This window comes from Ammospiza nelsoni, chromosome 4 (assembly GCF_027579445.1).
Source record: "Ammospiza nelsoni isolate bAmmNel1 chromosome 4, bAmmNel1.pri, whole genome shotgun sequence".
Lineage (NCBI taxonomy): Eukaryota > Metazoa > Chordata > Aves > Passeriformes > Passerellidae > Ammospiza > Ammospiza nelsoni.
The window spans coordinates 22,705,739-22,722,363 of record NC_080636.1 but is presented as its reverse complement, the minus strand read 5'-3'; the positions used below and the strand labels follow the sequence as shown (position 1 = coordinate 22,722,363).

At 38.0% G+C, this 16,625-nt stretch overlaps 1 protein-coding gene across 7 annotated transcripts in view; it reads right to left on the bottom strand.

Annotated features, from left to right (window-relative positions):
- Positions 1 to 16,625, bottom strand: part of TBC1D1 (TBC1 domain family member 1) — a 98,577-nt gene that overhangs the window by 22,478 nt on the left and 59,474 nt on the right. For 2 of the 7 annotated variants that reach the window (XM_059470181.1, XM_059470188.1), the window contains 6 exons: positions 16,163 to 16,291; positions 15,031 to 15,117; positions 13,650 to 13,939; positions 12,494 to 12,622; positions 11,198 to 11,317; positions 9,904 to 10,043 (listed from right to left, as the gene is read on the bottom strand). In XM_059470181.1, coding sequence (XP_059326164.1) covers positions 9,904 to 10,043; positions 11,198 to 11,317; positions 12,494 to 12,622; positions 13,650 to 13,939; positions 15,031 to 15,117; positions 16,163 to 16,291 — 895 coding nt within the window. The remainder of the gene's footprint in view (positions 1 to 9,903; positions 10,044 to 11,197; positions 11,318 to 12,493; positions 12,623 to 13,649; positions 13,940 to 15,030; positions 15,118 to 16,162; positions 16,292 to 16,625) is intronic. The other 5 variants (XM_059470182.1, XM_059470183.1, XM_059470184.1 and 2 more) reach the window with 5 other exon arrangements.

The following is a 16,625-nucleotide window of genomic DNA, read 5'->3' as shown; positions in this document are numbered from 1 at the left end:
GTTTTCACTTCTCATTTCATTAACCATATAATAACCTTCTGCACTTTTTCTTTTGGCTTCAGATGGCCTACCACAAAATATATTATTTTGTCAAGCATGCAAAGCAATTCTAAGACTGAAAACATTACAAAAGAAAGTGAACATTAAATAAATCTCAAACAAATTGAAAAATCATTTATTTTTAGGAAAAGGGTATATAACATTGTTTTACATAAGTAATCAATGTAAGAAGCACAAGCTGTTATACTTTCTTAATACCTGCTGCAGTATCACTTAACTTTATAGTTTTATACAGCTTCTCTGGAGGCTCAGTAGTCTTTGACACAACTTGTATCTAGAAGAAAAATTACTCAACTCACCAACTTTAAAATGAATGGTCAAAACAACCAATCTCTTCCTAGCAAATCTCAAACAGAAGGCCATAGCAACAGCACTTCTTCACCCAACCAGAATGGCTGTGAAATGGCTCCCTGAGATACACGTGCAAGACAGTGCTTTATATTTCATGCCTCAAAATCCACTCACAACCTGGCCAGCCAACGACAAGTACATCTCTGTGTGCTACTTCAAACAGCTCCTGCAAAAGGAGCATTCCTGAAGCAATTATTCTGATGGCAGCTCTGTGCTCCACATCTTTATCACTAGCATGGTGGTAAAGATTTTGAATTAAACACACACATCATCTCATCTCTTCAAAACTAACGAAATAGGAAGGTTTTCCCCCCTTTAAGTCCTGCCCAGACTGTCACTCTGCTTTGACTCATGCAGCTCATATGCAGCTATTCTTTCCTTGTTTGTTCGAAGGCACTCGCACAACTGAGCTCAAATGACTAAGAATGGAAATGTTCACAGCTGCTCACTTCTGCTTTTCTAAGTCTTGCCAGTGTCAGTCTTGTTCTCTCAAAGAGTCAGACAGAAGTAGAATGGCTTCAAATACCACCCGTTTCCTTATACAACATTTATTTGCTTGCCACCACAAAGTCTGGGGCTAAAATACACATATAAAAAAGAGTGCAATATTTTCAGCTAGCAGAACAATTTAAACCTTTACAATCTTGCACTCTGGGTCTAGATGTGGATACCCACACATATGATATCTACAGCATTTCAAAGAACAATGAACATCATGGGAATGAGAATCAGGCAAAGGTCAAATATTTGACACTTTAATGGCAATCACCATTTTTGCAAAGAAAATAGGAAAACTGACAGATGCACTCAGAAATACAGCTTGTTATGAAAACTATCAATACAATGAAGAGACTATTATATTCACTGAAAGAAACTGGGAAACATTAACCTTTTTTCTTTACAGGTAAATGTAAAGACTTTAATGAGCTAAGGTCTGCAATTATGAAAGAGCTACAGGCAAATGTCAGCACACAGAGAAGATACACACACTCGGTAACTTTCAACTTGTATTGACCATGAAAGGAAAATTATTTTTATTTGATTGCTGGTTTTGATGCAATTGTAGGTTTTGATGCACGTGCTATACTGTCAACAATGTTCTGTACATTTTTATGTAAATTTCTAAATACAGTAGCTTTGATCCCAATTTTTCTTAGTGCATATTAGGAAATATTTAAAGGGAAATGCTCTTAAGGATAATGCTGGTAGAATTCACTTTTTTTTTTTTAATAAAATAATAAAGAAATAAAAAGACAATCTTCAAGGGAAGTTGTTAGTTTCCTCTAAGGCTGCATACAATAATGACACCATAAGAGAGAGGAATCAACAGAAGTGCTCACCATACACCAAGGCAAAAAAGTAAAACTGATCTAGATAGGAAACCCCTTATTCTACTGTACAGTGTCTGTGGTCTATTCACATCTTACATTCACGTTCCATTCTCAAAGCAGCCAATATGGAATGCAGGCACATCTTGGTGAAGCAAGTCTCCTCTACACATCTTCCCAGTGGTTTATGTATCTCTTTTAGCATCAGATGTGTATTCTGATTGTATGTTTGCATATATGCACAAATATGTTAGAAAATAGACTATGTGCAGATAAAGTTTATGGCTACCTACTACTAAAAAAACCTAAACCAAAAAAACCCAGGCTGGCAAAACACATGCAAGGAAACTGATTAAACACATTGCATTCCTAAAGCAAGAAAAAACACATTCAACATCTAGTATCTTCCTGTCTTTAATGTACACATCCCACTTCCTCAGGACAATTTTCAGGGGTTGGTCTTCAAGTACAAATTCACAAGTTTATCAGAGACATAACTCACTTGTCGTTTTCGGTCAAACTGTGCCAAGACCTGAACTGCTGCAAAGCATGAATTACTGAAGACCACAGTGCTCCTTCCATTTAGGCTGAAAATTTCCCATTTGTTGCTGACTAATCCGATAAAATCAGAAATCATTAAAAGAAATAATGCTTAAGGCTATAAAAGAAAACCAAAAGGCTACAAAATTCTATAAGCTGAACAATTATGATTATCAACCCTACCTCTAATGCTTCTGTGAAGAATCCTAGGATTGATTTTGCCTTCCAAGCAGCAGCTCCTTTTCTATCTTTTCTTTTGCTTCTTATCACTTGTGGACATTTAACAGAAAGTCTAAAGTCTACTCTGATAAAGTGCAAGACATTCAAAAGCTGCCTTCCTTCCTGTCTGCACGCTGGCAAGATTTACAGAAAGCAAAATGAACCTGTTTAACTGCTCGGGGGGCCTGTCAGAAGTCTGCAGAGTTGCATCAGCTGCTTGGCTGGTAAGGGAGGGAAGAAGGTGGAACATGAAGATAATCCCTCAAAGCAAAATAAAAACTAGACATTTGGTAAGTCAGCACTAACCCATGTCCCTGAACATACAAGGTGAGAGAGAGACATACCACCCAGCTTCCAGATGCAGAACAGACAAGAGCAGAAATACTGGGACAAGGAACTGAGTATTGTGTTTGGGATCTGGAAGATAACAGAGAAAGCAAAGATAAACAGTACAGCAATTCAACTGCATCTAACTGGGAGCTCACATTCCACTGAGCCAAACCACCATGTGTTAAGATCCAAGCAATGTGCACCCTTCGGAACTTTTATGAGATTAGGAGGTGCACTTAAGCAGGATCTGAATGCTTCAGCACACACTGAAAGACTGCTTCCCTGTTCATCTGCCAACTTAGTCAGCTTTTGTTGATGCCTATTTCACATTTGACCTGACCCTAACCCCTTTCAAATACATTGCTTCCTTTGCTTCCACGTAAAATTCTACCCCCATACAAGCTACTCCTATGAGCCTATAACACTTCTGTTCTCTAAGGTTCAGGATTTGGCAAGGTGACTTGATCACTATTAATAACTATCAAAGGTAATTTTATGGTAAGTCTCATTTGAGGTTCATACTTGGACTACACTTCAGAATTGTTCTTCCGCACAATGGAATTTTACAAGTCTGTGTGTCAACCCAAGGATTCCCTGAGAAACTGCACTTCACTGGGAAAACCACCATCTTTCCTGGGCTTGTGAGAACTTCTTCAAGGTACTGAATTTCAGATGACACTTCTCATGAACCAGATGGAAATGTTGCTCCATAAACATGGAGCAACATGGAGCAATGCATACACACAGCACATCCATACATACCTCAGAAACATTCCTCTTATGCTTCCACTACTTATAATACCCAACAAAGGACAAGGCCAGTAGGAACAATGGACTGAGATGGAATTTGTACAGCTCATCTATTTATTCATATTCAGCTGTTCACTTCACATGGCAGTGCTTCAACCCTAAGATGAAGAGTATCTCTACACTCTAAAAGGATCAACAAACACATTACTCTTAAATGGAAAGATGATGCAAAAACAAAGTACAAAAGATTAAGAAGGAAGTATCATGACATATTTCTACCAGAGCCTACACTAAAGAAAGTCTGTACATGGAAAGATGGTGAATGACCTCAGTAGTAATTCAAACAGACAATATCTGATCAAAAATTATATGAACAGGGATATTTCATTTGTAAATCACTAAGAAAAAATTAAGTTTATCAAATATTTTCCTAATCAATCCACCTTAGTATTAAACAAGGTTTAAATGACAAACCAACCTAAAAGCTTAAATTTAAAAAAACATTCTTTCAGAATCACTTAGTCTAACCAAGCTCAACTGTCACAACCAAGACAACAAGATTAATCTTTGATTAGAAACTCCAACTTCAAGCTTCAAGCAGAAAGGAAGGACTGATAGGGAGGAGGCTCGATAACAATTCATTACCACCAGCCTCACTACAGAACTGTTTACACATGGCTCTCTACATGCAGTGTTTACCAGTCACATCCACTCTCTGGGGTTAAAAGGTCAGACAACATATGGTGAGAATCTGGACAGAGAATCTATTAAGCCTTTTATTTACTACATTATGTTATTGTTGCATTTTAAACTTTACAAAATTTAGCTTGGCAAACAAGAGAATTTCAAAGTCATTTAAGATTCAGTTGCCAAAAGAAAAGACATCAACATCGTTAGTTCTCTTCAGATTTTCCATTCAGGTAGTACAATACCTTCTTTCAAACATGGTACAGAAATAAAGAGAAATGTAAGCTTCTATAACCAAAGACATAATATTCCTATTATTTTACACAGTTGCCAGGAATATTTAACTTCATAACCAGATGTGGTAAAATGACCAGGAGCCTTCTGTAATCAGTAAGCTTCAGATACAGAACCACAAGAAGCAACAAGTTCTTCTAATCTGACATACAACTTAAAGCAATGGCTGAATGAGGAATTCTTGAAAAACTCTGTATTTCAACACTGTTGATTAAAATCAGCTCTGGACTGTTTTGGATGCTTTGGACTTTTCTTCTAAAGCCAAGACTTTTTAAAAAGTACTCACTAACTCCAAAATAATCTCATTTGCTAATATTATCAATCGCTGAGAAAGGAATGCCCTGATATTTCAGTGGGCACAGAAGCCACCAAACGTGAATCATGTACTTACTGGCTGTAGCCAAACTTCTGTGCTGCAAATCCAAATTGAGCACATATTTGCTCTGAGAGGAGCAGAACTGATTAAACAATTATAACCAACGGGTTTTAATTAATAGTAACTAAAACAGTTACTATTAATTAAAAACTAGGCAAATACTGCTAAAACAGTATTGCCAAACACATTACAAATAGTATACACCCCATAAACACTCTTAAGCACAGAATGCTAAAGCAACAGCTTATGGTATTTGCAATGCTACTACAAAATGATTTTTAAAAAATTTGCATAAATAATGAAGAGATATAGCCTACACCACAAAGCACATAAACAGACAGGTAGGTGTTAACTACAGCTGGTTTAAAGAATAACAGTTCTTCTAATTCAAACTTTTCTTCAGTACATAGGATTTAACAGTTTGACACCTCTATCTGACAGACGCTGAAACCAAATTAATTTTAATTAATGAATCAAGTTCATTTTCCTGTGCAGAGTTACTTGTGCTTTCTACATCATTTTTTTTTCTGCAACTCAAGGTCTAAAATAAAATGTAGTCGATTTTTTATCTGAATTTATTTGCTGAGTAGAGATAAGTGGTACAAGCATCTCATTGCTCTGAATTTCAACTTCTTTCACTATTCAACAGGTAAAATTCATTACACATTGCCCACATTAAAACAAATCAACCATCCTCCAACCTAAAAATGAGATAACTGTTACAAAAATCTTGTTTACTCCCAATACACCTCCCTCACCAAGAAAGCTCCAACAAGCACCACTACTTTCCTACCATTTCCTTCAAAAACCATTCACATCCCCCTTAAATCCAGCAATTGACTTGACTGTGCTGGGAGTTTCTGACAATCTGCAAAACAGTTCTCCTACTATAACAGTCAATAGGTGAAAACTCTAGTTAAAACTGTCTACTGCACAGAGATTTGTAGATGCTGAATATATGTAAGTGACTATCTTGCTGCACTGCAGTGCAAGGTGAAGTTTCATTATCAGTCTACACAGATTTAAGGATGTCCTGCTCCTGAGCAGAGTAAGGGCACCCACCCTCACCTTCCAGACACCTGTCCCCGCCTGCTCTATTGCTTGCGTAATACTGTGAGTGGGACCAGAAAACTGACCCAAGTGAAAATTAGGGCCTTTGAGTGTGTCCATACTTCATCTGGTTTAAAATGTTCACTGAGTTGTGGTTCTCTTCATCTTTTTACCAGTGAACAGAGAACTAAAGGGTCCTGGACCACTTGCATGGCCAAAAAATGTGGCTCTTGAGTGATGCTACAGAAGTAGGAACATCTGCTTCAAGTAGGGTGGGGAAGTATAAAGGTGAAAATCAAATAATTGAGGAAACACATTAAACATTACTTAGAATGTTTAAGACCATGAGTAGGAGAGACAGAGCTTTAGAAAAAGAATAATAAACACGTTCTTTCAAGATAAATGTAGTATTGTAACAGATCAAAGTGTGATCCATTTGGTAAGGAGACTCTGCTTCCCTTTTTCCATCTCTCCACTCTGCAGGATTCAACACTCATTGCACTCCCACAAATAAACAACAGAAGCAGAATTCCGAGGATGAGACACTGTGTCTGGAGGTGCCAGTGTGAGAACGCTGCCCCCTGGTGCTCCGCACAACTTGCAGGATCACAACTGTTCAGGGGAAGCTGCTAACACCTGGAGCTGAGGCTGGAGCATTTGAACTGCAGCTTGCTACAGTGGAACTGGCATCAGTCAGCACTACATCCTCTAGCTATCATCTGTAAAGTATTACAACTCTGACAAATCATTTCACCCATGTAGAAAATCTTTTCTAGGTCTTCAAATTGGTCAGCTTCATCTTCAGGCTCACTAGGGATCACCTGGCTCTCCTGTCAGGCAGCAAACTGCATAATAGTTCTCTGATGTGCTTAATTGTAAAGTTATGTACAGAAGCAGGGGAAAATACTAGGGGAAGGGGAAAGTGGCAGCACCAACAAGCAGGAAGAGGCTGGAAAAGGGTGTGTATGTGGGGCTTTGCTCCCACAACAACCAAGAGCAATGGTTTCTCTACAAGGCTTTGTATTGTCTCAGAGTGCTTGCCTCATTAAGCACGGCTACTTTAGTCCAATCATCAGGCAAGGCAGGAATCTCAACTGGCAAAAAACCCCATCTTTCTAGCATATCTATCTGCAGCATTTTTCTTCTACTGATTTAGGACAGAATACTCTCCTTCATATACAGTAAATCCTTCCTTTTGAATAATGGTGACTGCAAAACAAACTGTGCTCTCTGCCTGGTAATTCGTGATGCAACCCCCAAAGCACAGCCAGCAACCATTTTGTTCCACCTGAGCTACAGAAGATGAAGTTTTAGCTCAAACTATTTATGAGCACTTCCTAAAGAATTAAAGGATTCACAAGTGCAAGACAGTGGGATTCAGTGCTGTTTAAGCTGTTCAAGATTCAAGTGGAAACTCAGGATATGAGACTTTTATCAAGTTCAGTACTTCGAAAGTGTAAGATCAAAATTTCAGCAAAAGCTATGTACCAGTTCTCTGGGGTTTCTTTTTTTTTAACTTTTAGTAAATATACCTTCATATCCTGCTGTGTTAACCACACAGAGAGCAGCAATGCATATGATGCACTTAGAGATTCAGCTCACCACCTGTCTATACAAACAAAACCACAAATGTCAGAGCCTAGGTTTTTCTACAAATATAAAGCTTAAAGCTGTCTCTAGTTCTTGTGACAACTTACACACTCTTACGTGCAATTTACTCATTACAACCCAGAGAAATTACAGCCACAGAGCAGTTTCATTTGGTTGACAATGCCTGCCCACATGTGGTCAAAGCAATGCACAGTTCAGGCACCCTGGTGGATTTCACATTTAACACAAAGTTTGGTAAGGCAGCCTAGGTTAAACTTGAAAAACTGTATCATCTCTGAGATGCAGAGATCTGGGTATCAGCTTCAGAGACTTACTAGCTTTTAAACACAGCCCCTTTCCCAGCTTCTTTCCTTACTCCTCTCCTGTAGATTACTCTGTAGCAGGGTGTTGACCATGGCACCTCAAGGAAGAAACTGGTCAGTGGAGTATGTGTCTATAAAGGGAAACCCATAAATCACAGATGTTCCCTTATTTCCCTCCCTTCATGCTTACTTTTGCAGAACATGACAAAGCATGTTATCTTTAAAACCTTCTTTGCCCTCTGTCCAGTTTGGCTGGAATTGATATTTTGGTGATATATCAGCTGTTTGTATAAATTAAAGGAAATCAGTCTAAAAAGAGTGAGAAAGATGTAAAAAAAGGACAGAATATGAAAGAAAAACAAGATGATGAATGACAGGTAGTTATTTTTACTTTGGAACTAGAGGGGTTTCTTAGTTAACTGTGGTGGTTATTCCAATGTAGGACCAGCTGTACAGCAGCTCTCTTTAAGCTACAGAGACTGGATAACAAGTGAGTATTCTTCACTGCCAGAAACACTTCAGGAGATGCATAAAAGCCCAAATAGAAAAATCCAGTATTTGCTTTAAATAATTTAAAAAACCTGCTGACGCTGAGTTTTCTTCTGTTCATAAACTAAGTATGTACAGTGAAACAAAAAAGAAAATGAATGAAGAAAAAAGGCCAAATATTTTAAATTGCTGCTCCTATTAATAGCACATCCTGTTTTCCATTTTGGCTGCACTTGTTTCCCAAACTATTCTGCTTACCCAGCTGTAGGTTGTTAAGATTGTATCTTGCAGCTATTATGTCTCAGAGGAAATGCTTGGGTAGGCAATTTAGGTGGATTTTATTTTCCTATTTAATAGGGGAAGGTTTTGTGGCTTTCAAAAACAAGTAAGACTATTTCCAGTCACAAAGAGAGACTTGTAAAAATAGAAGTTTCATACAACAGTCCTTCATATAATATGCCTTTAGGTACAACAGAGCATATCATACCTATGTTCACACATCATGCTCCTGAAATCACTTCACATTGAAGTACACTAAATTTGAGAGGCATCTGTGCCTATATATGCAGCTTATGTCACTTTGTCATGTCAGTCAAATTACATTGCAATGTCAGTCAAATTACATTGCAAGCAGTGCATTAATGATAGAAACACTTCTTTACGTGCCTACTCCAGTTCATCAAGATCTCACTTTAAGATGCAAGAAAAACATCTCAGCGACATTAAGATTGTTACTTTTTACTACATTTACTATAAGATACTGTTCCTTTCTGTTTCCTTATACTTTTTCATATTTTTCATACAATGGCCTTAGAGGTAAGTCAGAAGATATAGCTTTTAAAACTCATGCTGTGAAATTCAAACTTTAGTGAGCCAAAGGATTTTCTCAGGGATTCTTGGCCCCAGCATGTCCTGTACTATCTGGCTTACATAAAGTGAATGTACAAAATGATGCACATGCATGCTTATACACAATGGTTTTCCTCTAGTCGGTGGTTCTTCAGCTCTACAAAATTTCACAAAATACTTACGGGAACAGTGGATAATTATGACTCAAGTGGCAAATGTCACAGACTAGAGCAGCATACATGAGGACAAAGCATACACTACAGAACTCAAATGAGATCATAAAATATATGTAATTCCTGCTGGTACACCTGGATTTTTCTAGTCTGTAGTTCTATACTCCAACACAGAAAGATGAAATAGAAGCATCCTCTTTTCTTCAGCACAATGCTTGGTGATGCATTTTTTCCCCAGAACTCATTAAAATAGTACACATAAAAATAATTTCTTCTCTGGCTAGTTAACATGAGACAATAGGAACAATTTACATGTGAAGCTGAAATGTAAAAATTCAACAGCTAATGAGCTGAGCATTACAAAAAAGCAGGTGGCAAACTGCAATGACAGTACAAACAACACCAGGCAAACAGATCCCCTTGGTGGACACAATGATTCACACTTCACGCACTACATACACCAAAAAGCTCACAGAAGCAAAACCAGGCTTTACCATCATATCTGCTGGGAGAGTCACAGGCTTTCTGAGGGGTGGCCACTCTCAGGAATATCTGCTGCCTCCAGGAATGCCTTCGAGTCCTCACGGGGCTGTCAGCATCCAGGGCCTGCTGGCTGTGCTTGGACTCGTAATCGCTGAAAGGGCAGAGCACAGAACAGTGTGTGAGGGGATCACCTGGGCTGCCAGGAACAGCCACACAGCCCTAGTGAACACCTGGGCACTGCCTTGGGGGTGCAGTGTGCTGTGCACGTGCAGGGCCAAGCTCGCAGTGTTAGGAAGGTGAAACTTGCTTTGTGGCAGAGGCTTACACATGGCTGCAAACAGCACTGGGGTTCACAGACAGGGACTGGCAGCTCTGTAGTCTACTCTTTCCAGTTTAATTAATTTTCAGTTTTCTTTGCAGCAGTATATTAATCAGAATGTATTAAAGATACATACACAATATTGTAGCTTTACCATCACACTATTTATATGCCATGCACAAAACTTAGCAATTATTCATAGGAGACACAAAGACTTGCTGACGCCTTTTATTAGTACTCATCAAGGAGCTTTCTAAACTTCAACTGAACTTCCAACCTTCTGTGCACTGGGTATGCAATATATCTTCTCCCAACACAGACTGGGAGAAAAACTTTAAACCTTTCTGTTAGCCTCTGAAATATGCAACAAACTTGGGAACAAAATCCAAGAACCTTGGATATTACTCCTTTGATGTCATCTACACATGCCATACAGAGGTTTTTACTCAGAACAGAAAATGAAATAGTGAGGAACAATGCTGTCTTCCTATTAAAAATCCCACAAATAACTTTCACATGTTAGAATTCTAAACTAATCATTGCTTTATTCCAGCTATGAGCTCAATGATTACAAGAGTCTTTGTAGAAGCTGAAAGGGATAAATGAAATCCAGATAGCTCTGGCAGCAACAGGCAGGAGCATTTTACAGATCATCCTCTCCTTCCAACTTGAGGACACTGACATTGCTCAGGAAGAATCATATATTCTCTTAAGTGAAAACTCTCCTATGTCAGGAATAATCACAGAAATACATAGATGGAAGTTGTAAGGACATTCCAACATCAAAAATGACTAAAATCTGCAATCCCAATGGGAGAGTAGGCTGGGATACCTTCATTCTTTTGACAGCAATTACATGCAGAATACACGCAGGTGAACCATTGCACAAATCAGGTTTTGCAAGTGCAAGAAGCATTTGAAATATTTCAGACAAAGAAATCTTTGAAAACACAGTTTTACCTCTAGGTTTTAAGAGAGAACCCTACCTTGTTGTGCTCCTAAAGTCAGAGGTGTTATTTTCATCTACAGGAGCCAGAAATTTTAAGAAATTTGGCACAGAAGAGGAAGAATGAAGCTTTTTCCTTAAGGCAGTACGGTAGGAGATGCTGAGAGTGCAGTTGGGAGAAGTATAGTTTAGAACAAAGAAGTATAAATCCACAGAATAAAAATAATACACATTCCTAAGTTTCAAACAAAAGGCAGCTAAATCCTGAAGGTCTGAATATCAAGGAAACTAAAGTCAGAACTAAAACTGCTAACAAAGCCCTACTTTGAGATACATATCTGTTTGGGCAAACTAAAATGTTCCAACGTATATAAATGTACTTCCAGTAAAGTTATTATTCTTTGATATATCACAAAATTTTTAGTGCATGTTTCAAATAAATTCCTTTAATCTAATAAGAAGGAATGACAACTTTAGTACATTTTCTTAAACAGCAACAGCAATAAAAATTTCTTGCCAATGGCCAGTGACTGTTGACAGTGCTTCTGAGGACATTTGGTCTCATTAGCCTTTTGAGCTGAAATAAGCAGTTTTAGCTCAAGAGGTTAAGAAAGAGTTTCACAGTTTATGATTTTTAGGGAGCCACTCAGTTTCAGGTTCTCAGGGAAACAAGTGTTAATGTCCTTTTCTTCAATGCTCTCTCTCTATATTTTAATTCTAAGAAAGAAGGCATGGAAAAGCATAACTTGATACTGCTGCAAGAGTATCAAGACCAAGACAAATGATGGGTTGATGGGTTGGGGTTTTTGCTTGTTCTTGGGGTTTTGTGAGGATGGTGGTGGGGTTGTATGTGGTGGGTTTTTTCCTATCAGCTCTGCATATTCCTGATGCTTCTTGCCCCATGTAACTACTTGGTCAACTTGCCTTTGATGTCAGGCACAAAAGAACAGTAGTATGTTTTTGTGTTACCATGAACAAAGGACAGAACCAAATGCTTCAAGAAGGACAGACAGAGTGAGCTCTCAGGTTCTTGGCAACTTATCCCTCACACAATTTAAGGAGTGCTGCTGTCTGCTGCATAACAACAAATTGCTTTGGAACAACTGATTCTAAAGAAAGAGCCAGTGCCTGAAAGAATTTGATTGATTAAAACAACAAATTATGTAAGCACATAATTTACATTCAGTGGTGGAGCAGTTAAAGAGCTCCCTCTCCCAAAAAAATCTATCACCTTTGGTCTATACTAAATTGTTTTAATTATTTCTGCTACAGAGTTTCATATTTACAACCTAGGAAAACAAACCCTACCCCAAACTATTTCCAGGCACTAGCTCACCTTTTTTGTGCAAAATGGCCACTTGGTTCTCCACTTGAATTATGCCTTAGATATTTTAGAAAGTTGGGTGAAGAGGCCGAGGGATTAAGACGAGCTAGAGTAGGAGAACGTGCAAGTTGACCAGAAGAACTTTCAGATTTGCCGACAGATTCGTTCACAACATATAGTGCGGATTCCAACCAGAGCGATGGAGTTGAGGTAGCACAGAGAACAACACAGAAAGAAAGGAAAGGAGGGAAAAAAAAATGAAATCCCTTCTCTAATCATTGAAATGGAGCTGGCATATGTAAATGAGGCATTTCCTATGCTTTTCATAGTTAATGCAGCAACTCTAAGAAAATGAACTTTTTTTAACCCAATCAGCAAAGTCCCAAATTCCCATTTACAGGCTTCAGCAAGGCATTTCAGAATATAACTTACCAAAAAATGGCACTAACACCCCCATTTCTTTTTCCTTATATGTGCTTCTCCTTGATTTCAATGAGAAAGTCAGGCATATGATCAAGAGTTACAATGAATGAAAAGTGAAATACAGAAGTATTTCAACAGTAATTGGAAAAAGCCAGATAGAAGGGAGGGAGAAAACTGTCATAAATTTAAGAGGGGACTGGAGATGCAGAGGCAGGCCTTTGAAGGAGGACAGCTTGAAGAATATTCATATTAAAGCAAGTAGTAGTTTGTTTCTGTCAGTAAAATCTAGATGGGCTCATTGAAAAGTTAGACAGGAGCCCCACCTCTACCAATAACTAGGCACTTTAAGTTACTTTTGTGTGCTATTTCAAAGCTACATATGAAAACACCAACTAGTAAGGTTTTCAGGATCACAGAGGCTACTGGATTTTTCTCTGTAAATAGAAAACAAGAAGTAGCATTTATTTCTACTGTTCACAGATCAAAACAACAAAAATGATTGCTTGGACAAATATAACTGAATCAAGTAGTTTATAACATATACTGTGAAACTACACATCTCATGTCTTCTTTCCCCTGTGAAGCACAGAGGGCTAAAGGTGCTTTTAAAAAGAACACCTACAAACCTCCAAGGAGTGACACACTGCATCTCTTATCCATTAAGAGGACATACCTGGTATGCAATTATCATCCCCAAATATGCCCTCAACAAACAAAATCATAGCCTGCTTTTAATAAGGCTTACTTTCTTTTGTGAGGAGTCTCTGTGCTCACTGAGTGATACCTCATAAGTTTTCTCTGAGGAACAGATGGTGATGATTCGACAGGCCCCAGAGACTCCTGGCTCTCTGTTGGTAAATGACTGAGTGTGTTTGCTCGCCTCCGAAAGCTCTGCTGGGGCAATGGAGCAGACTGCTCCAGAGAGAAATCCTCTGTGTTGCTGCAGAGATCATCCAGTGATCCAGTGGTCTTGACAGCATTTTCTGCAGGAAGTGTAGGAAGTCTGTCTTTCTCCTTTTCACACAATGGTGGCTCCTAGCAGTGCAAGAAATAAGGTCAGCAATACATGGGTTTAGAATTTATCTTTGAGATTGCAGTACTGTGTCATTATTCATATCCCACAGACATCTGCTTCAAACACACACGTTTTTATCAAGCTAGTTCAAAGAAAGATGTTTGATGTTTTATGTCCTTGTTATTCATCACTTAGGCCAACAAAGCAGAGCTTTTATTTTGCAGAGAAAATGTTGAGTAATTTTGAGAGTAATTGTATTTTATACTATGTTGAATACAACTCAAAAGACATAGGGTCAGGACAAAATGGTGACATTTGGCTAACAGTGAAAAGGGTGGCATTGCAGAATGCTGTATCTTTAGCAACCCAATCTAACCATATAATATTCCTCTTGTCTACCTGCAGATTCACACAAAGAACTTAAGCGTATGACTAGGTGTCTGTTTCAATCCCAAGCCATGCATTTTCCTTATTCCTCACCTTGTATGTTTCCTGCAGAATCAGCCCTTCTTTCAAAAACATAAGCAGAAAGAGCAGACTCTTGTTTACATGGCGTCAGGAGTCTGCAGGTGAGCAGGCATTTACAGCAGAATCAATAGCTGTATATCTAAGCCTGCAGTGCTATGCTGCTTCCAGGGAAGAAGACTGGCTCCTTCCCTGCTGTTTGTTTGCATTGTTTTATATAGACTAAAAGTTTTCTAGCCACACAAACAGGGAAATTACTCTACCTTCTGCCTTAGTTTTAAGTTTCTTGTAATACAGTCCTGCGTTCATGGTCTGAACTTTCAGGACTAAAACCAGTCATATTAGGATCAGCAGCATGGTCATTATAGCACTTGTTTTGCTGCACACTGTTGTAAAATTCAGATGATGTTATATAATGTTTTATTTCACATATACTCACATATTCATACAAAATATATGTTATATACAGTACAAGGCATTTCTAATTCAATAGCACTTCTCTGGTTTATAACACAGGGAATAGAATGAAAAGCTTGAAAGCAAGTTCAAACATTTCACATCTGACCATATTTCATACTTGCTTAGTTGTTTCAGGGAATATTTTTGAAGTGTGTAAATATGTACAATTATCCCAGGCTTTACTTACTTTATTTGTGCTGCTTAAGGTACTGGACATAGAGGTGTCCAAATCCACAGAACCAGACCTGTCCAGTGGACCTCTGGCTTTACTGCCCTGTAGCAATAAAGCACATCAGCAGTTAAGATTATGATATATAGGGCACACCAAAGAGATTTGGGTAGCACAGTTGAGATCTGTAATTTTCACAGATAGTGTCAAATTTGATTTCCTGAAATACCTAAAAATACCCTTTTTCCCTATGGGAAACAGAAGCTTCATTCAGGATAGTCTCTGTCAATGTGAAGGATCCTGTAGAATTAAGGAATTCTCATGGGGATTGATGTGCTTTCCATGATATGTACATAATCATATATTTCACATGTACTAGAACTACTGTTAAAGTACCTTCTGTATTAGGTACTTACCAAGATACAGAAAAATGAAAAGGATGTCTTTTACAAAGGACTAAACCCATGTAAATTTAATACACAGGAAAACATAATTTCTGGTATTACCATTCAGCATCTACAAATCAGAAAGCATTTATATATTTGTATATAATTTGAGTAATGTTGTTGTGTAACTAAGAAAAGTATCTGATGAATTCTGATGTGCTAACACAATTATGGAACTTGTATCTTCCTAACCTTAAATCATATAATTTTTTAATGTTCTGAAGTTAAAGCTCATGTTCTCTTTGAAGTTTTATTCCAGGTAAAATATAAAATGTTGTCATTACTCATAACAGTGACTATCTCTCTAGTTCAGCCAAAACTTCTGGCTCCAGATCTGATCAAAATCAGGAGTTTCCATCAAAACAGCAACGCCAGTGAAAATGCAACCAGTGTACAGCTATGCTTACATAGGCAGTTTATACCAGGTCAGGACAAACTGAAGAAAATTAGAACAGTACTACAGCTAATATAACAACACTAACATTGTATTTCATATCCTGAGCACAGTTGCAGTAGGATTTTATAGGGGTGAATTCTAGAAATGCTGTCTGGGAAGTAACAAGAGGAGATACTCAAATATTCTTGTCACTGGGACTTTAATAACTTTTGGGCTAAGGCCTGGAACGCTAACAAATATGATTTTTCTATCAAATAAACAAAGCAATGACATTATGTTCAAAGACAATAAACATGAAGATACTTACACGTGATAAAATACTTTCAAAAGATTCTGTAAGAGACCTTTTTGCTTTGTTCTTTAACATGTCTAATCTGAATCTCGAAGCACTACTGGACACTTCATTTACAGCATTCTCAGCAGGAGCTTGTGAAGCCTGCAAGTGTTTAGAAACAGAAATGCAAAATACTCAACAGCATGGAGAAAATCTCAGTGAATGGTCTGAAGACTTCTATAACCCGTATCAATAGTTTTTCCTGGTGTCCTCACCTTGTCATGCATTTTTCTCTAGCAATACTTGTACTGAAGTTTAACAAACTATCCTAAAATAAGGACAGGAAATCTCTTAAAGGAAACATGTTGAGTGAACTAGCATGCTTCAGAAGAATTGCAATTTTAATACAGATTTATGGCTCTACTGACAATTTTTCATTTATGCCAATGTAGAATTGTACATATTCTAAATGTTTAAGTGCGGCAGATTCGAGATT